Source organism: Galeopterus variegatus, unplaced genomic scaffold (genome assembly GCF_000696425.1).
Source record: "Galeopterus variegatus unplaced genomic scaffold, G_variegatus-3.0.2 Scaffold964, whole genome shotgun sequence".
Lineage (NCBI taxonomy): Eukaryota > Metazoa > Chordata > Mammalia > Dermoptera > Cynocephalidae > Galeopterus > Galeopterus variegatus.
Genome location: NW_007727075.1, coordinates 453,800 through 469,656, shown reverse-complemented (window position 1 = coordinate 469,656; position 15,857 = coordinate 453,800). Strand labels below are relative to the sequence as shown.

The window sequence follows — 15,857 nt, the reverse complement described above, 5'->3', positions numbered from 1 at the left end:
TCCAAACTTTCCCTGGTTTTCTTGTCTTCTAAACTTTCACCAACATCTAGGCTTTTCCTAGCCTGTTCCTCCAACTTCCCCCAGCCTTTGCCCATTATCCAATTCCAAAGCCACTTCCACATTTTCAAGTATATAGCAACACCCCATTTCTCTGGTACCAATTTTCTGTCTTAGTCCGTTTCTGTTGCTTATAACAAAATACATGAAACTGGGTATTTTATAGGGCCGGCCCCGTGGCTCACTGGGTGAGCGTGGTACTGACAACACCAAGTCAAGGGTTAAGATCCCCTTACCGGTCATCTTTAAAAAAAAAAAAAAAAGAAGAAGAAACTGGGTATTTTATAAAGAAAAAAATTATTGCATACAGCTTTGGAGGCTTAGTCCAAAGTCCATCTGGTGGTGGTGACAGTGAACCAGGGGTCTCACACTGCAAGATGGTGTGAGTGGAGAAAACAGAGAGAGAGAGATTCTCCTCTCCTTTTAAACCCCTCAGAACCACACCCCTGATCACCATTTTTAATCCATTCACTATGGCACGGTCCTAGAATCTAATCACCTCCTCAAGGCTCCACCTTCCAATTACCATAATAGGATTTCCCACACTCTTAACAGTCACAGTGGGGACTAAGTTTCTAATACATAAAACTTGAGGGACACAATTCAAGCTTCAGAGAGTTTTGGGGGACATAATTCAATCCACTATAGCTGCTGTCTACCCAATCCCCAGAATGGCACATAGCACAGAGTAGGTGCTCAATAAATGTCTTGTTAGCAAAGGAATGTCTCAAATAATGAGGGCTCGAGGAACATGGGGCTCTGCCTTAAGCACCTACTGTGTAACAGGCACTGTTTTTGCTCCTCCATGAACCAGACAGACATGGATCCTGCCGAGGGCAGAAGGGGGACTCAGGCCCCAGACGGCAATAGTAACTGCCCCCCAGGATTATATAATTACCAGGCACAGCAGTGCTATCAGGGCAAATTCAGGCTGTTCCCAGGGATTCCCAGGAGACCTGTGCCATCCAGGCTGGGGACAAAGATTCTTTTGTGTGTTAAGGCACCTATAAGCTCCACCTGCCATCATCCCTGGGTGGGACCTGCCCCCGGCTGTTTATCTGCATACCTCCGCCTGCCCCCAGTTCACTTTCCCCAGGGTGATCCAGCTCCTTGGGATACCTGAAAGCAAAATGGGTGTATTTGGTGGGTCTTGAGACATCTTCTCTGAGGAAGGGTCAAAGGACACCCTAAGACTGTTCAGCCCTTCCCTTCCCCCCTCCAGGAAGAGGCCACTGATGGACCCCAAGAGGAGGACTCACCCCCAGGAAGCCTGCCAACAGTGAGTGACACTATTTCGGTTGGGGGATAAGTGGGTCCCTGGAGGAGGAGGGGCGTGGAGGGTGACGGGCAGTGACAGCTGAGAGTAACAGGGGATTTGGGGGCTGCAGAAACCACCCCCAGGCCCTGTTCCCTACCTTGGCACATTCCTCACGGACCTGGTTATGCTGGACACAGCCCTGCCGGACATGTTGGAGGTCTGACCCCTGACCCTTGACTCATGACTCCCACTCCACATGCCCCCAGCACAGTGGGACTCGCAACATCCACCCTTGATCCTGCCTGCACCCCTGACCCCAGCCCCCTTAGCACAGTGGGGTTCCTAACATCCCAGTCCATGAACTTTACCCTTGAGCCTTGACCACAGAAGCTCTAGTTCAGATGAACTTTGTCCCCAGGGGGATCTCATCAACTTTGAGAAGAGGAGGAAGGTGAGTGGGCATGGGAGTGGGTGTGCCGGGTGCCTGGCGGGGGGGGGAATGGAGCGGGGCTCAGGTCTCAGAGGCTGCTCCCCCAGGAGTGGGAGATTCTTGCCCGCATCCAGCAGCTGCAGAGGCGCTGTCAGAGCTACAGCCTGAGCCCCCGGCCGCCCATCCTGGCCGCCCTGCGTGCCCAGCGTCAGCTCAGCGAGGAGCAGAGGTGACCACCTTGTGGCCTGGAGGTCTCAGCGGCTGCTCCCCCAGGAGTGGGAGATTCTTGCCCGCATCCAGCAGCTGCAGAGGCGCTGTCAGAGCTACAGCCTGAGCCCCCGGCCGCCCATCCTGGCCGCCCTGCGTGCCCAGCGTCAGCTCAGCGAGGAGCAGAGGTGACCACCTTGTGGCCTGGCCCAGCCCCACCCCAGCTGACCCTGGATTCTGCTCACCACATGCACCTCTCCAGCTCTTCCCAAGATCCCTCCAGAGCCCTGAGCCCCAACCTGTGATCTTGTATTATCTGCAACCCAATCAAGGGCCCCAGTCGACCTCTGACCTCTAAACATTGACCCCATCTGTCTTTCTGACTTCAACTCAACTGTCCCATCCGTTCTCCTCCCCAACTTCTGATCCTGACCCATGACCCCCATCTGACTCCCTGACCCCAATCATTAACCCCCAGTTGTGAGTAACTGACTCCAAATTTGGTGTTTATTTGACCACCCAGCTCGACTTTCCCAGATGTTTCCTTGCATCCGGCTGCATCATGACCTGGACCACTGGCCCCAGTGGTTGCCTGACCCCTATCTGACCTTGACCCAATTTGACTCAGTCCTGCATCATGAATCCCCCTGTGACCTGCCAGCCACGCCATCCCACTTACTCCCTGATAAGACCCCGGTGTCTCAATGACCCCCAATTACAACTCTGACCCTGACATTTGGAGCCTGACAGTGGCTGCTCCCCCATCACACCCAGAACCCGGCTCCCAACTGATTCTAACTCTTATGTCTTCACCTCCTGCTGCTTCCCGGTCCCCCTTTCCATCCACACGTTGACCCCTCAGCTACCGAGTCTCCCGTGTCATCGAGCCACCGGCTGCCTCCTGCCCCAGCTCCCCACGGCTCCGGCGGCACATCAGCCTCACCAAGCGCCTCAGCGTGTGAGTCTCGGGGTGTCTGTGTGTGTGTAGGGTGCTGCTCCTGGGGCTGAGTCTGGCCTCAGCCACATCCCCCATCCCCATCCTCAGGAAGCTGGCCCGAGAGAAAAGTTCATTCTCTGATGGGAGTCCTGGGGATCCCTCTTCACCCACCTCCAGGTGAGCATCTCACTTGGTAAAAGGACTAGAGACAGCAGGATCAGGTGTCCGGGCAGCCACCCAACCTCGAGCTCTGTGTCTCCCCCAGTCTGTCCCCAGGGTCCCCTCCATCCAGTCCTACAGCCAGGGACCCTCCTCCTGGCTGTCCCCCGAACTCCCCAGGGCCCCAGGGCCCCAGCACCAAGGTACCAAGACTGCTTGTGCGTGCATGTGGGACTGCGGACACCCAGGGTTGTGTGTGTGTGTGTGCGTGTGTGTGTACGTGTACACACAGGATTGTGGGACCAAGTGTGTGTACGGGAAACTGGCTGAGGACTCTGCATATTCATCCAGGGTACCATGTGCATCTCCATGGTCTGCGGACACCCAGGGTTGTGTGTGTGTGTGTGCGTGTGTGTGTACGTGTACACACAGGATTATGGGACCAAGTGTGTGTACGGGAAACTGGCTGAGGACTCTGCATATTCATCCAGGGTACCATGTGCGTCTCCATGGCAACTGGCTGAGGACTCTGCATATTCATCCAGGGTACCATGTGCATCTCCATGGTCCTGTTTGAGCGATCGTCCAACAATCTGGCTTGTGCTCAGATCTGGAACTGCACGGGGCACTCGGGAGCAGTCACACACTTTTTCAAAGACATGGGTGTCCCTAGGAATCTGTATACCTGAAGGGGAAAGTGGGTCTGAATATCTGCCATTTGTGGGGTTGTTCCTTGATATGGGCTGTGGGTGTATGCCGGCCGTGGGCAAGTGCTTGCACACTGCTGTCTGTGTACACAGGATTTCTTGTGTGTGAGCGTGGGTTTGTGTGTATAAGGGTCATGTGTACATGTTTCTGTAACAGAGAACCAAGGTCTGTATATGCTACAATGACATATATGTGGGCTTATGTGTATGCCCTAATTGCATGCCAGGCTCTGGGTGTGTAGTTGTGTGTACTTGGGATTGTAAGCGTGGGCCTCTTGAAGACACCAGTGGGGGAGAGGATCGTGGTCTCCAGCCCCACATCCTCTGCAGATGGGCAAAGTTGCAAGCCCTGACCCCCACTGCCTACAGCTGCCCCTGAGTCCGGACCTGCCAGGCTCCCAGCCCCTGGCCTTGCCCTTGGGCAGCCCTCGCATGCCTCTCCTGGGGCAGCAGAGCTCAGAGGCCCGCATCATCCGCATCAGTATCAACAACGACCATGGGAACCTGTATCGGAGCATCTTGGTAAGGGGCTGGCGGGGGGCCTGCTGGGGACAGCCCTGCCTTTGGCACTGGGGCACTCACACCGCACTCCTGCCCCTCTCTTCCAGCTTACTAGTCAGGACAAAGCCCCCAGTGTGGTGCGGAGAGCCTTGCAGAAACACAATGTCCCCCAGCCCTGGGACCGGGACTACCAGCTCTTCCAAGTCCTTCCTGGGGACAGGGGTGAGCAGGGACAGCTTGGAGCCCAGGTTGGGAGGAGGGCAGCTGAGAGGGCAGTAGACTGGCCAGGGTCAAGGATGGAGCCCAGTGTTACCTGGGCTCAGAGGGCCTTGAGGTGGTTCAGGCACAGAGGGCAGGGGTAAGAGGTCATAAAATGTCTGTGCCTCAATTCTTTGGGGTCATCACATTGTCCTGGCTCAGTGTGAGGGAGAGAGGCATCAGAGGTCATCTTCCTAGGATTTATGGGGCAATGAGATTATCCAGGGTCAAATAGGAGAAGGGATTGTAGAAGGTTATTGGACCTTAAGTTTGTAGGATCATGAGGTTGTTTGGGGTCACATGGTGGGGTGGGAAACTGAAGGGGGTGAACTTGGATTTGTGAGAAAATGAGTTTATCCAGGCAAAGCATGGGGACCCTGAAGTTATCCAAACTTGAGATGGGAGAGCACCAAATGGTATTGAACTCAGGCTGGGGGAGCATGAGGTTGTCTGGTGCAGTGGTCAGTAGGAGGTTGTCCAGTCTTTGACGGGGAAAGGCAAGAGGTTGACAGTATTCATGCTGAACGGTGTGACACAGAGTTGACTGGATATTAGGAAAGAATCCACGAGGTTGTTCAGGCATCGAGTGTGGCCATAAGGTTGTGCAGGCCGGAATTGAGAAGTCATTCAAGTTCATGGTGAGAGAGTATGAACTTGGCTGGGAAATGGTTGGAGGAGAGGGGTGGGGTGGGCAGAAAGTCGTTTGGGGTGGGTGGCTGGTGTTTGCACGAACTTGTAGTGCAGGTTGTCCAGACTCCAGGAGGAAAAGATAGGAGTTGTCCAGGCTTATGGTGGGGGGAGGCATAGGCTTTTATGGGCTTTGAGTGGGAAGTTGTCCAGATTCCCAATGAGAGGAGAATAAAGTTGGCCTGACACTTACTAGAGGGACCCAAAGCTGTTCAGGCCCTAGGGTGAATGGTAGAAGGTTACCCAGGTCTTTTATGGGGGAGGCATGAGGTTGTACAAGCCCATCACCATGATCTTCCTCCCTGACCAGAGCTCCTGATTCCTGACAATGCCAATGTCTTCTATGCAATGAGTCCAGCTGCCCCCGGAGACTTCGTGCTGCGACGGAAGGAAGGGACCCAGCACATGCCCTCTCTGTATTCGACCTGAGGCAGGCCTCTCCTCCCCCTGGGACACAGGCCCCATGGGAAGCTAAAGACCAGGATTCTATCACCATGAGGATGGTGGATCTTTCTCCTGGACAGCCTCCATCCCCCAGGAGAAGCCTTTGTGCTCTGTAATCTGTGGCTCTCCCTTCCACTTTTATTTCTTTTTTGGTGGCTGGTCAGTAGAAGGATCTGAACCCACGACCTTGGTGTTATAATGCAGTGCTCTGACCAACTGAGCTCACTGGCCAGCCCACTGGACCCCATCTCTCAGACCTTCTTGTCCCTAGATCCCTATTCCCAAGACATCAGCCCACGTGGTGGCTGGTGGAGAGCTCCATCCCATAAACACAGAGGGGCATGGAGGGGGGGGTCAGACCACTCCCTAGAGAAATCATATAACTGTTGGAGACACATTTGAACTGACAGAAGTAGATGATGACAATGACCAAAGTGATGAATCAGGAGGCACTCTTGTGTGCTGTCCACCTGCGTGCCACATCCGCCCTTTATCAAGACAGAAAACGAGAACAAAATTGCAGAGAAAAGCTAAGACCTCAAAGAAAGGGGTGGGGTGAGGCATGACTGGATGCCAGAGAGGAGCCTGTCACACACAGAGGGTTCAGGACTTCCTCCCCCAACATTTTTGGGGTGAAACGCCTCTTTTCTGTTTTGTCTATGGGAGAGTGAAGAAATGAATTTCCATTGGAATGAGAGGTAAATAATGTCATCACACATGAGTCGATAAGGGCCATGAGAGTGAAAATAAAGGGGTGAGCCATCTGTCTGTGCTGGGGAGGATAGACGGAGCCGAGACGATGTGAGCTGTAGAGCCAACTGCAACCCAGTAACAGCAGCAACAGCAATAATATCACAGCCACTGGTGACCTCCTACTCTGCGCTGGACATCAACACGGGGCTTTATATCTCACTCTGTCAATCAGGGTTCTTTCTGTTTCATGTGGTGAAAAATCCAATTCAAACAAGCACTGGCAAAAAAGGAAATTAATGGTTCACATCCGCTTGGGAGCGCGGTGGCGCTCCCGCCAAGGGTTCGGATCCCACATACAGACCAGTTCCCGCTCACTGGCAGAGCGAGGTGTGGGAGCAACACCGAGGGTTGCGATCCCGTTGCCGGTCCCGGTCCGGTACAGGCGCGACACTGAGGGTTGCGATCTGTTGCCGGACACGAAAAAAGACAAAAAGGAAAAAAAAAAACGCCGCTTGGGAGCGCGGTGGTGCTCCCGCCGAGGGTTCGGATCCCACATGCAGACCGGTTCCCGCTCACTGGCTGAGCGAGGTGTGGGAGCAACACCGAGGGTTGCGATCCCGTTGCCGGTCCCGGTCCGGTACAGGCGCGACACTGAGGGTTGCGATCTGTTGCCGGACACGAAAAAAGACAAAAAGGAAAAAAAAAAAAAAAAAAGAAAAGAAAAGTCTGAGAGGTGCAGCTTCAGGCACAGTTGGATTAAGGTTGTCATCAGGATTTTGTTGCTGTCTTTTGGCTCTGATTTGCTCTGAGAATGAGACTGTCCACTGTCCCCCCAAATCCAATTCTTCTATGATGATAGAACCACTGATTTTTAGCTGGCCACGCAAAGTAATCGCCACATTTCCTGAATCCCCTGCAGCAAGGTGTGGTCCTGTGACTAACTCTTAGCCAATGATATGTAAAGTAAAAGGACATAGGCAAATTCCAGGGCCTGCCTTTAATGGGAAGGGGTGTGTCCTCTTTTTCCCCCTTTTTCTGCTTCCTGCTGGTTGGAATGAAGAGGTGGAGGGGATCATCTTTGATTGGGTGTTCATGCCCCCTGAATAGCTAAGCAAGAAGCTGGAAGAAGCCTGGACAACTAAGACCAGGGAACTGCCATATTGTATTGCTGCTACTTGGAATATTATATGAGAGAAATAAATTTTTATCTTACTTAAGCCAGTCTTATTTGAGTCTCTGTTGCAGTAGCCAAAAGAACATGTAAATATAGCCCCGCTCCAAGGCAGGCTCACACCTCCTGGGGGGGGAGTGCCAGGCTTACTTCCCATAAGCTCCCGCCTCCCATGCGTCAGAGCCCCTCCTTCCCATCCGCTCCAACAAAAGTCCCAGAACAGATCCCCACTGACCAACTTATGTCATGTGTCCACCCCTGAACCCATCACTGTGTTCAGAGGAATGTGATATCCTGATTAGTTAATAGGCAAAAAACAATCCCGTATTGGTTCGTTTCTGTTGCTCATAACAGGATACCTGAAACTGGGTAATTTATAAAGAAATGAAATTTGTTTCCTACAGTTTGGAAGCTGGGAAATCCATGGTCCAGGGAGCCCATCTGGTGAGGACCTTCTTGAGTGACTCTATAGCCACACAGGGTGTCACATGAAGAGAATGGCCTGAGCAAGAGAGCTAACCTTCTTACTCTCCTTATAAAGCCATCTGTACCGTACCTGTGACAACCCATTAAACCATCAACCCATTACTCCATGTATGGATCAATCCATTCCCAAGGGCACAGACCTCACGATCTAATCACCTCTTAAAGGGCCCATCTCCCACCAACATACTGGAGGTGAAGTTCCAACAGGAGCTTAGGGGGATATTCAAATAACAGCAAATCCCTAGGGTTCTAAACATTGTCCCTGGAGTAATAAAGGAATGCCAGGCACTGGCTAGGGTGCGAGAGAATCCACCCCTGAACCCATCACTGTGTTCAGAGGAATGTGATATCCTGATTAGTTAATAGGCAAAAAACAATCCCGTATTGGTTCGTTTCTGTTGCTCATAACAGGATACCTGAAACTGGGTAATTTATAAAGAAATGAAATTTGTTTCCTACAGTTTGGAAGCTGGGAAATCCATGGTCCAGGGAGCCCATCTGGTGAGGACCTTCTTGAGTGACTCTATAGCCACACAGGGTGTCACATGAAGAGAATGGCCTGAGCAAGAGAGCTAACCTTCTTACTCTCCTTTTAAAGCCATCTGTACCGTACCTGTGACAACCCATTAAACCATCAACCCATTACTCCATGTATGGATCAATCCATTCCCAAGGGCACAGACCTCATGTTTTTTTAAAGATGACTGGTAAGGGGATCTTAACCCTTCACTTGGTGTTGTCAGCACCACGTTCACCCAGTGAGCTACCCAGCCATCCCTATATAGGATCCGAACCCATGGCCTTGGTCTTATCAGCACCACACTCTCCCGAGTGAGCCACGGGCCAGCTCCTCGTTTGCTTTTACTTATTTATTTTTTATCTTTTGTGTGTGTGTTTTGGGGATGGGGGTTGGGCGGCTGTCTTGTGGGATCTGAACCCCTGACCTTGGCGTTATCATATCAGCACCGTGCTCTACCAAGTGGGCTAACCAGCCATCACCTTGTATTATCTTTTCATTCAATCTTTCCACAAACTTTGTGGAAGGTACTTTTTGTACCTTCATTCACGTCCAGTGATAATAAGCACAGTAGATGCAGAAGGGGGGGGGGAAGCCAATTAAGGGCGATAGGGAGTGAAGGGTGGGAGGGTTGCTATTATATTTTATTGTTTTAATTTTTATTTATTTTGGGGGGGCAGCCAGCCGGTACAGGGATCTGCACTCTTGACCTTGGTGTTAACAGCACTACACTCTAACCAACTGACCTAATTCAGCCAGCCCAGTTGCTATTTTAAATAGGGTAATCATGGAGGGCTTCATTATGGAGGTGACATTTAGGCAGAATGGCCTGAATAAAGTGAGGGAATGAGCTTGGTGGATATCTACAGGAAGAGTCTTCCAGTTAGAGGAAACAGTGTAAAAGTCCAAGTTAGTTTCACCATCAGTCAATTTCTTCTCCTCCAGTGGCAAAGATGCTTCTGCCCAGCCCATCCTCCAATCTAAAGGTGCAACCCCTTTTTAATTCCTCTAGCTAAAAGTCCCAGGATGGGGCCGGCCTGTGGCTCACTCGGGAGAGTGCGGTGCTAATAACACCAAGGTCCCAGGTTCGGATCCCATATAGGGATGGCCGGTTTGCTCACTGGGTGAGCGTGGTGCTGACAACACCAAGTCAAGGGTTAAGATCCCCTTACCGGTCGTCTTTAAAAAAAAATTAAAAGATAAATAAAAATTAAAAAAATAAACAAAAGTCCCAGGATGGAGGCTCATTGGCTGCTTTTGAGTCACATGTTCACCCTGAATCAATCACTGTTCCTCCGGGAATGGCCTGCTCTGATTGGCTAGTCTGTGGCAGGCAAGAGTAATGAGGTACCCACCCCCTCCCCCAGGCATACACCTCTGTGCAGATGTACCCCAGCTTCAGAAGCTCCACCCAAGGAATAGTTTCTATGATTTGTTTTATAATTACTTTCCAGATCATTAAAAGAACTGTATACTCCTTGTGAAATTAAAAAAACCAAAAGTATAAAAGGGTAAGTAAGCAAGACTTTTTTTCAAAAAATCATAAATGAGGGCCAGCCCATGTCTCACTCGGGAGAGTGCGGTGCTGGTAACACCAAGGTCACGGGTTCGGATCCCATATAGGGATGGCCGGTTCGCTCACTGGGCGTGGTGCTGACAACACCAAGTCAAGGGTTAAGATCCCCTTACTGGTCATCTTTAAAAAAAAAAATCAAAAAAAATCATAAATGCAATCTCACACTCCCAAATATGTGTAATTTTACAGATATAGGACCATGTTTTATCTGCTGTCTGGCGGCACAGCCCAGCACTGTGCAAACACTCAACTGCTAGGCGTTATAAGGATTTTTATTTATTATTTATTTCCAGAGTGGGAAAAGATGCCAATTAGCGTGATAATATCAGTAGCTTAGTTTTGGAATGTTTGCTATGTGCCAGGCTTGATTTTACAGATGAGAAGGCTGAAGCTCAGATAAGGTAAGTCACTTGTCCAGGGTCACATAGCAAAAAAGTGTGTCTGACGTCAGATCGGGAGCTGATTCCATCCCCTAAGCGGTCTCTGATCCCCAGAGGGACCCTGCCCCCGCCCCACGCCTGGCGCTTATCTCTGCCCAGGCTGCGTGCTGGCCCCGCCTCCTCGGTGGAGCTGCCACTTGGAGGCGCCTGGCCGGGAAGGGCCTGGCCAGCTGTGTCCGGCGGAGGCAGCTGCTGACCCAGCTGTGGACTGTGCCAGGGGCGGGGGACGCAGGGGCAGGAGCCCTGGCACCCCCACCCCCTGTGGCGGGGGCTGCATTATGGACCACCTCGGGGCGCCCCTCTGGCCCCGAGTCGGCTCCCTCTGTCTCCTGCTGGCAGGGGCCGCCTGGGCCCCCCTACCCAACCTCCTGGACCCCAAGTTTGAGAGCAAAGGTAAGAATGGAGCTGTGTGTGGTCCCCCGCCTGGGGCCTGGAGGGCAGTGCTGGATCCTGAACTCCCAGCCTGGGTCCTGGGGGCCATACCGAGTTCCTAAACTCCACACTGGTTTCTGGGGCCAAGCGGGTGTTTGAACCCCAGACTGGGTCCTGGTGGGGCATGCCGGTGTCTAGGTCCCCAGACTGGATCCTGCGGGGAAAGCTATAGAGGGGCTGTCGTATCTTTTCGAGGAGCCTGGGACATGCTAAATCCTAATGGCGCAGGGGTGGTGCTGGGTCTAGACTTCTCATTCTGAGTTCCTGAGGGGAGGGGATCCAAGCAGACCCTCCAGAGAGGAAGGGAGGATAAAGCCCGGGTCCGAGTCGGAGGGGCCAGGCCACCAGCGATTGTAAACACGGTTTGCATGCTAGCGCCAGATCCTTTGCCCGGCCGGTGGAGGGAGGGGGCTGGGGGCACGGTTGGCGCTATCGGGCAGCGGGGAGCCTGCCGGAGCCGATAGGCGGCCCGCCTCCTCCACACACACCCCAGGGTGCGCGCGTCCCGGGCTGAGGCGGGGCTGCAGCCTGGACCGAGGTCTTGACCGCTGCGCACAGCTCAGCCGGTAGCGGGGTGTGCAGCTGTGTGTGTGTGGAGGGGGTGACAGTAAAGCAAGCAACCTGTGCTTGGAAGTTCGGGGGGCACCCCCTCTGCAGACCCCTCCAAGGGCCCCGCTGGAGGAGAGGGCGGGGCGGGGCATTTTCTTATCGGGTCCTCACAGGCGGCGGGAGGGAGGGAGGGGGAGTGGGCTGTGGCCCGAGGACAGGGCTCGGCTCCCCTGACTGCCCCCCTTGGCCTCCCCCACCCAGCGGCCCTGCTGGCGGCCCGCGGGCCGGAAGAGCTTCTGTGCTTCACCGAGCGGTTGGAGGACTTGGTGTGTTTCTGGGAGGAAGCGGCGAGCGCCGGGGTCGGCCCCAACTACAACTTCTCCTACCAGCTCGAGTGAGTCCGGCCAGATGTCCCAAATGGTGGAGGGGGCGGGCGGGACAGAGCTCCCCGGACGTCGTAGCCTGGGACGTCCCTTGATGCTTTGGGCCGGACTGCGCCTCCGGTCGTGATCACCGGACTGCGCCTCCGGTCGTGATCACTGGGGAAAGCCCGCAGGGCCGGGACTGACACCCCACCTAGTGGCCGGGGCTGGAACACTCCCGCGATCGCTGCTGGAACGCGACCCCACCATAAGGGCTGGGACAACATCCCTCCAAATCAGGGCTCAGACGTTACCACGTCGGGGCTGGGACTCCCCCTCGTGGTAGTATCCAAAAGGCCCCCAACGGTCCGGGCAATGCCGACAAACTCGCGGGTCCCCCGGCCTCCCAACTTGCTCCCTTCCCTCCCGGGTCCCTGGGCGCACAGGGGTGAGCCATGGAAGCCATGTCGCCTGCACCAGGCGCCCACCGCCCGCGGCGCGGTGCGTTTCTGGTGCTCTCTGCCTACGGCCGACACGTCGAGCTTCGTGCCCCTAGAGCTGCGCGTCACAGCCGCCTCCTCGGGCGCTCCGCGCTATCGCCGTGTCATCCACGTTAACGAAGTGGGTATGTGAGGCTGGCATGGGGGAGAGGTCGGGGGAGGGGGTCTCGGTCTCCGCCCACCTGAGCGACCCCCACTCTGCAGTGCTTCTGGACGCCCCCGTGGGGCTACTGGCGCGGCGGGCCGACGAGGGTGGCCACGTGGTGCTGCGCTGGCTCCCGCCCCCAGGGGCACCCATGACGACCCACATCCGCTACGAGGTGGACGTATTGGCAGACAGCGGCGCAGGGGGATCGCAGAGGGTGAGGCCCCCTCCTGTCCCCAAAGTTCCACCTTCTACCGCCCCGCCCCGCCTCTCGAAGCCCCGCCCAGGCGGTCCCACGGACCTGCTCCCATGACCTCACCCCTGACGCCCCACATCCCTTTACCCTGATGCCCCAGATATCTCCACGCCCACTAATATGCCTTCTTTCTCAATCCACCTGAACCCCAACCCCTCACCCCCTCTAGTCCCTAACCCCAAGCTCCTTTATGGCTCCGACCCCTGAACACGCTCTTGCTCCACTATTAAAAAACTCAGGTTCCGCCTTTTACTGCCCTGATTGGCTCTAGCCTCCTTGGGTACCGCCCCCTGCCCTCATCGGCCCCATCGCAAGGCTTGAGAGAGGTCCTTCCTCTCCCTGATTGGCTCAGTCCTCCAGGGCCCCGCCTCTGCCACCCCGCCCTCTGGCCCCGCCCCTCACTGGCCCCGCCCCCAGGTGGAGATCCTGGAGGGCCGCACCGAGTGCGTGCTGAGCAACCTGCGGGGCCGGACGCGCTACACCTTCGCGGTACGCGCGCGTATGGCCGAGCCCAGCTTCGGTGGCTTCTGGAGCGCCTGGTCGGAGCCTGCGTCGCTGCTGACGGCTAGCGGTGAGGTCCTAGGCGGGAGCCGTAGAAGGGGCTGGGGCGAAACACGGGACAAGCCCACCGCCCTGACGTCCTCCCCGCCTCCCAGACCTGGATCCCCTCATCCTGACGCTCTCCCTCATCCTCGTGCTCATCCTGCTGCTGCTGGCCGTGCTCGCCCTGCTCGCCCACCGCCGGTGAGCCCCCTATTCGGGCACCTGGCCCATAGTCCTCCCCACCAATGTCCCTCTTTCACTGTGGAAACCTAGGCTCAGAGAAGTCACACAGTGAGGAGTCAGTGGTAGGGCTGGGACGCCAGCCAGACCAGACCCAGACTCTTAGTTAATACCCTCTACTCTTGGGGACATTCATCTGGTTTTCCTTCTACCTCAATGGCTGCCCCTTCTTGGATTCCTTTTGCTAGTTCCATTTCCCAATATCATCAACTTTGTAAAATCAACCAGATGGGCTTAATGGAAAGATTTAAACCCCTGAATGCCTCCCCGCCCCTAGTGTCAGGCTCCTCAGACGCTTTATGACCTGAGATATTTGTAATTCCAAGCACACACCGTGACGTTTCACACCTCCAAGCCTTTGCACCTGTTCCCTCTGCCTGGAATGCCCTTCCTCCCTGGCCCGCTAAGCAATCTCCTAGTTGTCTTTCATGGCCCTGTTCATTTACTTGCTTGGAAATACAAGTTGAGTGCCAACTACATGCTAGGCACTGGGGAGACAGTGAAGAACAAGCCAGACCCTGACCACAAGTCCGTGACCTTGTTGATCTCATAGTCAAGTCAGAGAGACAGACAACAAACAATGGAACCAACAAATATTTGATTATAAGTTGTGATGAATGATATTGCAGAAACAAATGGGACATGTGGACATGACAGGATTGTCAGAGATGGCCTCTGGGAGGAGGTGACATCGAAGTGGAAACCTAAAGGTTGTTAGGACACAGCCATGTGAAAAATGGGTAGAAGAAACAGCAAGTACAGGGCTGGCCGGTTAGTTCAGTGGGTTAGAGTGAGGTGCTGATAACACCAAGGTCCAGGGTTCCATCCCTGCACTGGCCAGCCACCAAAAAAAGAAACAGCAAGTGCAAAGTCCCTGAGGTGTGAATGAACCTGGAACAAAGAAGCAGCTGCAGAAAGAGCCATATGACTGGAGCAGTGTGTGATGGGGGAGTGGTGGGCAACGAGGTAAGGAAGGTGACATGGGACAGATCATGCAGGGGTGTGGGGAGGGGGTTTCATTCTGACTGCATTCAGGAACCATGGAAAGGAGTGAGTAGGGAATTGATATAATGGACCTCCATGTAAAGCCTGGTCCGGTGTTAGAGGGAGCATAATTCAGTGTATATCGAACTCCTATGTATCCCTCAAAACCCTGTTCCAGTCACCCTTCTGTGGGGCCTTGCTGATGCTTGAGCCAAAGCCCTTGCTCCCATTGTGATCTCAGGGGGCCACATCTATGCCCTGTGACTGGGTGCTGAAAGGGTATTGGTAAGTATTTGAGAACTCATGTCCATGTACCTGTTTCTTTTGGCTTCAACAGGGCTCTGAAGCAGAAGATCTGGCCTGGCATCCCAAGCCCCGAGAGCGAGTTTGAGGGCCTCTTCACCACCCACAAGGGGAACTTCCAGGTAGGTGGCCTAGTTGTCCCTCAGGGCCTGGGGCTTTCCTGCTCCTGCGGCTGAACCCCAGGCTTCTGAGCAGGCTGGTGCTGTTTCTTTAGCTGTGGCTGTACCAGAATGACAGCTGCCTGTGGTGGAGCCCCTGCACCCCCTTCACAGAGGACCCATCTACCCCCCTGGAAGTCCTCTCTGAGCGCTGCTGGGGGCTGACACAAGCAGCAGAGCCAGGGGCAGATGACGAGGGGCCCCTGCTGGAGCCAGTGGGCAGTGAGCAGGCTCACGACACCTATCTGGTGCTGGACAAGTGGTTGCTGCCCCGAAGCCCGCTCAGCAAGGACCTCCCAGAGCCTGGTGGCAGCGTGGCCACAGTGGCCACAGATGAAGGCTCAGAAGCATCCTCCTGCTCATCTGCCTTGGCCTTGAAGACCAGGCTAGAGGGGGCCTCAGCTGCCAGCTTCGAGTACACCATCCTAGACCCCAGCTCTCACCTCTTGCACCTGCGGGCACTGCCCCCAGAGCTGCCCCCCACTCCACCCCACCTGAAGTACCTGTACCTTGTAGTGTCTGACTCTGGCATCTCAGCTGACTACAGCTCAGGGGGCTCCCAGGGAGCCCAAGAGGGCTCATCTGATGGCCCCTACTCCAACCCTTATGAAAACAGCCTCGTCCCAGCCCCTGAGCCTCCGCCCCCCAGCTATGTGGCCTGCTCTTAGGACTCCAGCCTGCAGGTGCATGGGGTTCCAACATGACTTGAAGTGCCAGTCCAGGCCCAAGACTTATTGAACAGGGATGGCAAGCTTCCCTCAGGACTAGGGACATTGATGACCTTGGCTGTCTGCCCAGTCCATCCTGCTCAGGAAGTAACAAACTTGCAGTTATTCTTTTTTTTTTTTTTTTAAAAA

General features: G+C 54.5%; 2 protein-coding genes across 2 annotated transcripts in view; both read left to right on the top strand.

Annotated features, from left to right (window-relative positions):
• LOC103591370 (ral guanine nucleotide dissociation stimulator-like 3) overlaps positions 1-5,733 on the top strand; it is an 8,199-nt gene extending 2,466 nt beyond the window's left edge. Inside the window, exons 3-12 of the mRNA XM_008573808.1 lie at positions 1,280-1,336; positions 1,446-1,532; positions 1,734-1,766; positions 1,853-1,974; positions 2,815-2,910; positions 2,998-3,066; positions 3,155-3,251; positions 4,125-4,277; positions 4,364-4,478; positions 5,512-5,733. Coding sequence (XP_008572030.1) covers positions 1,280-1,336; positions 1,446-1,532; positions 1,734-1,766; positions 1,853-1,974; positions 2,815-2,910; positions 2,998-3,066; positions 3,155-3,251; positions 4,125-4,277; positions 4,364-4,478; positions 5,512-5,630 — 948 coding nt within the window. The 3' untranslated portion in view covers positions 5,631-5,733. The remainder of the gene's footprint in view (positions 1-1,279; positions 1,337-1,445; positions 1,533-1,733; positions 1,767-1,852; positions 1,975-2,814; positions 2,911-2,997; positions 3,067-3,154; positions 3,252-4,124; positions 4,278-4,363; positions 4,479-5,511) is intronic.
• A 4,937-nt stretch (positions 5,734-10,670) lies between these two features.
• On the top strand, positions 10,671-15,831 carry EPOR (erythropoietin receptor). The gene is made up of 8 exons (XM_008573800.1): positions 10,671-10,921; positions 11,771-11,903; positions 12,318-12,496; positions 12,576-12,733; positions 13,190-13,343; positions 13,429-13,516; positions 14,877-14,964; positions 15,057-15,831. The coding sequence occupies exons 1-8, from the start codon at positions 10,807-10,809 to the stop codon at positions 15,666-15,668; spliced, it is 1,527 nt and encodes a 508-aa protein (XP_008572022.1). The 5' UTR covers positions 10,671-10,806; the 3' UTR covers positions 15,669-15,831.
• Positions 15,832-15,857: the final 26 nt, after the last annotated feature.

Bases quoted from the DNA above. Each gene is read 5' to 3' on its own strand.
- EPOR (XM_008573800.1), top strand. From the start codon at position 10,807: ATGGACCACCTCGGGGCGCCCCTCTGGCCCCGAGTCGGCTCCCTCTGT. The intron at 11,904-12,317 runs GTGAGTCCGGCC...CTGGGCGCACAG, and splicing joins AACTTCTCCTACCAGCTCGA to GGGTGAGCCATGGAAGCCAT. The intron at 14,965-15,056 runs GTAGGTGGCCTA...CTGTTTCTTTAG, and splicing joins CCCACAAGGGGAACTTCCAG to CTGTGGCTGTACCAGAATGA.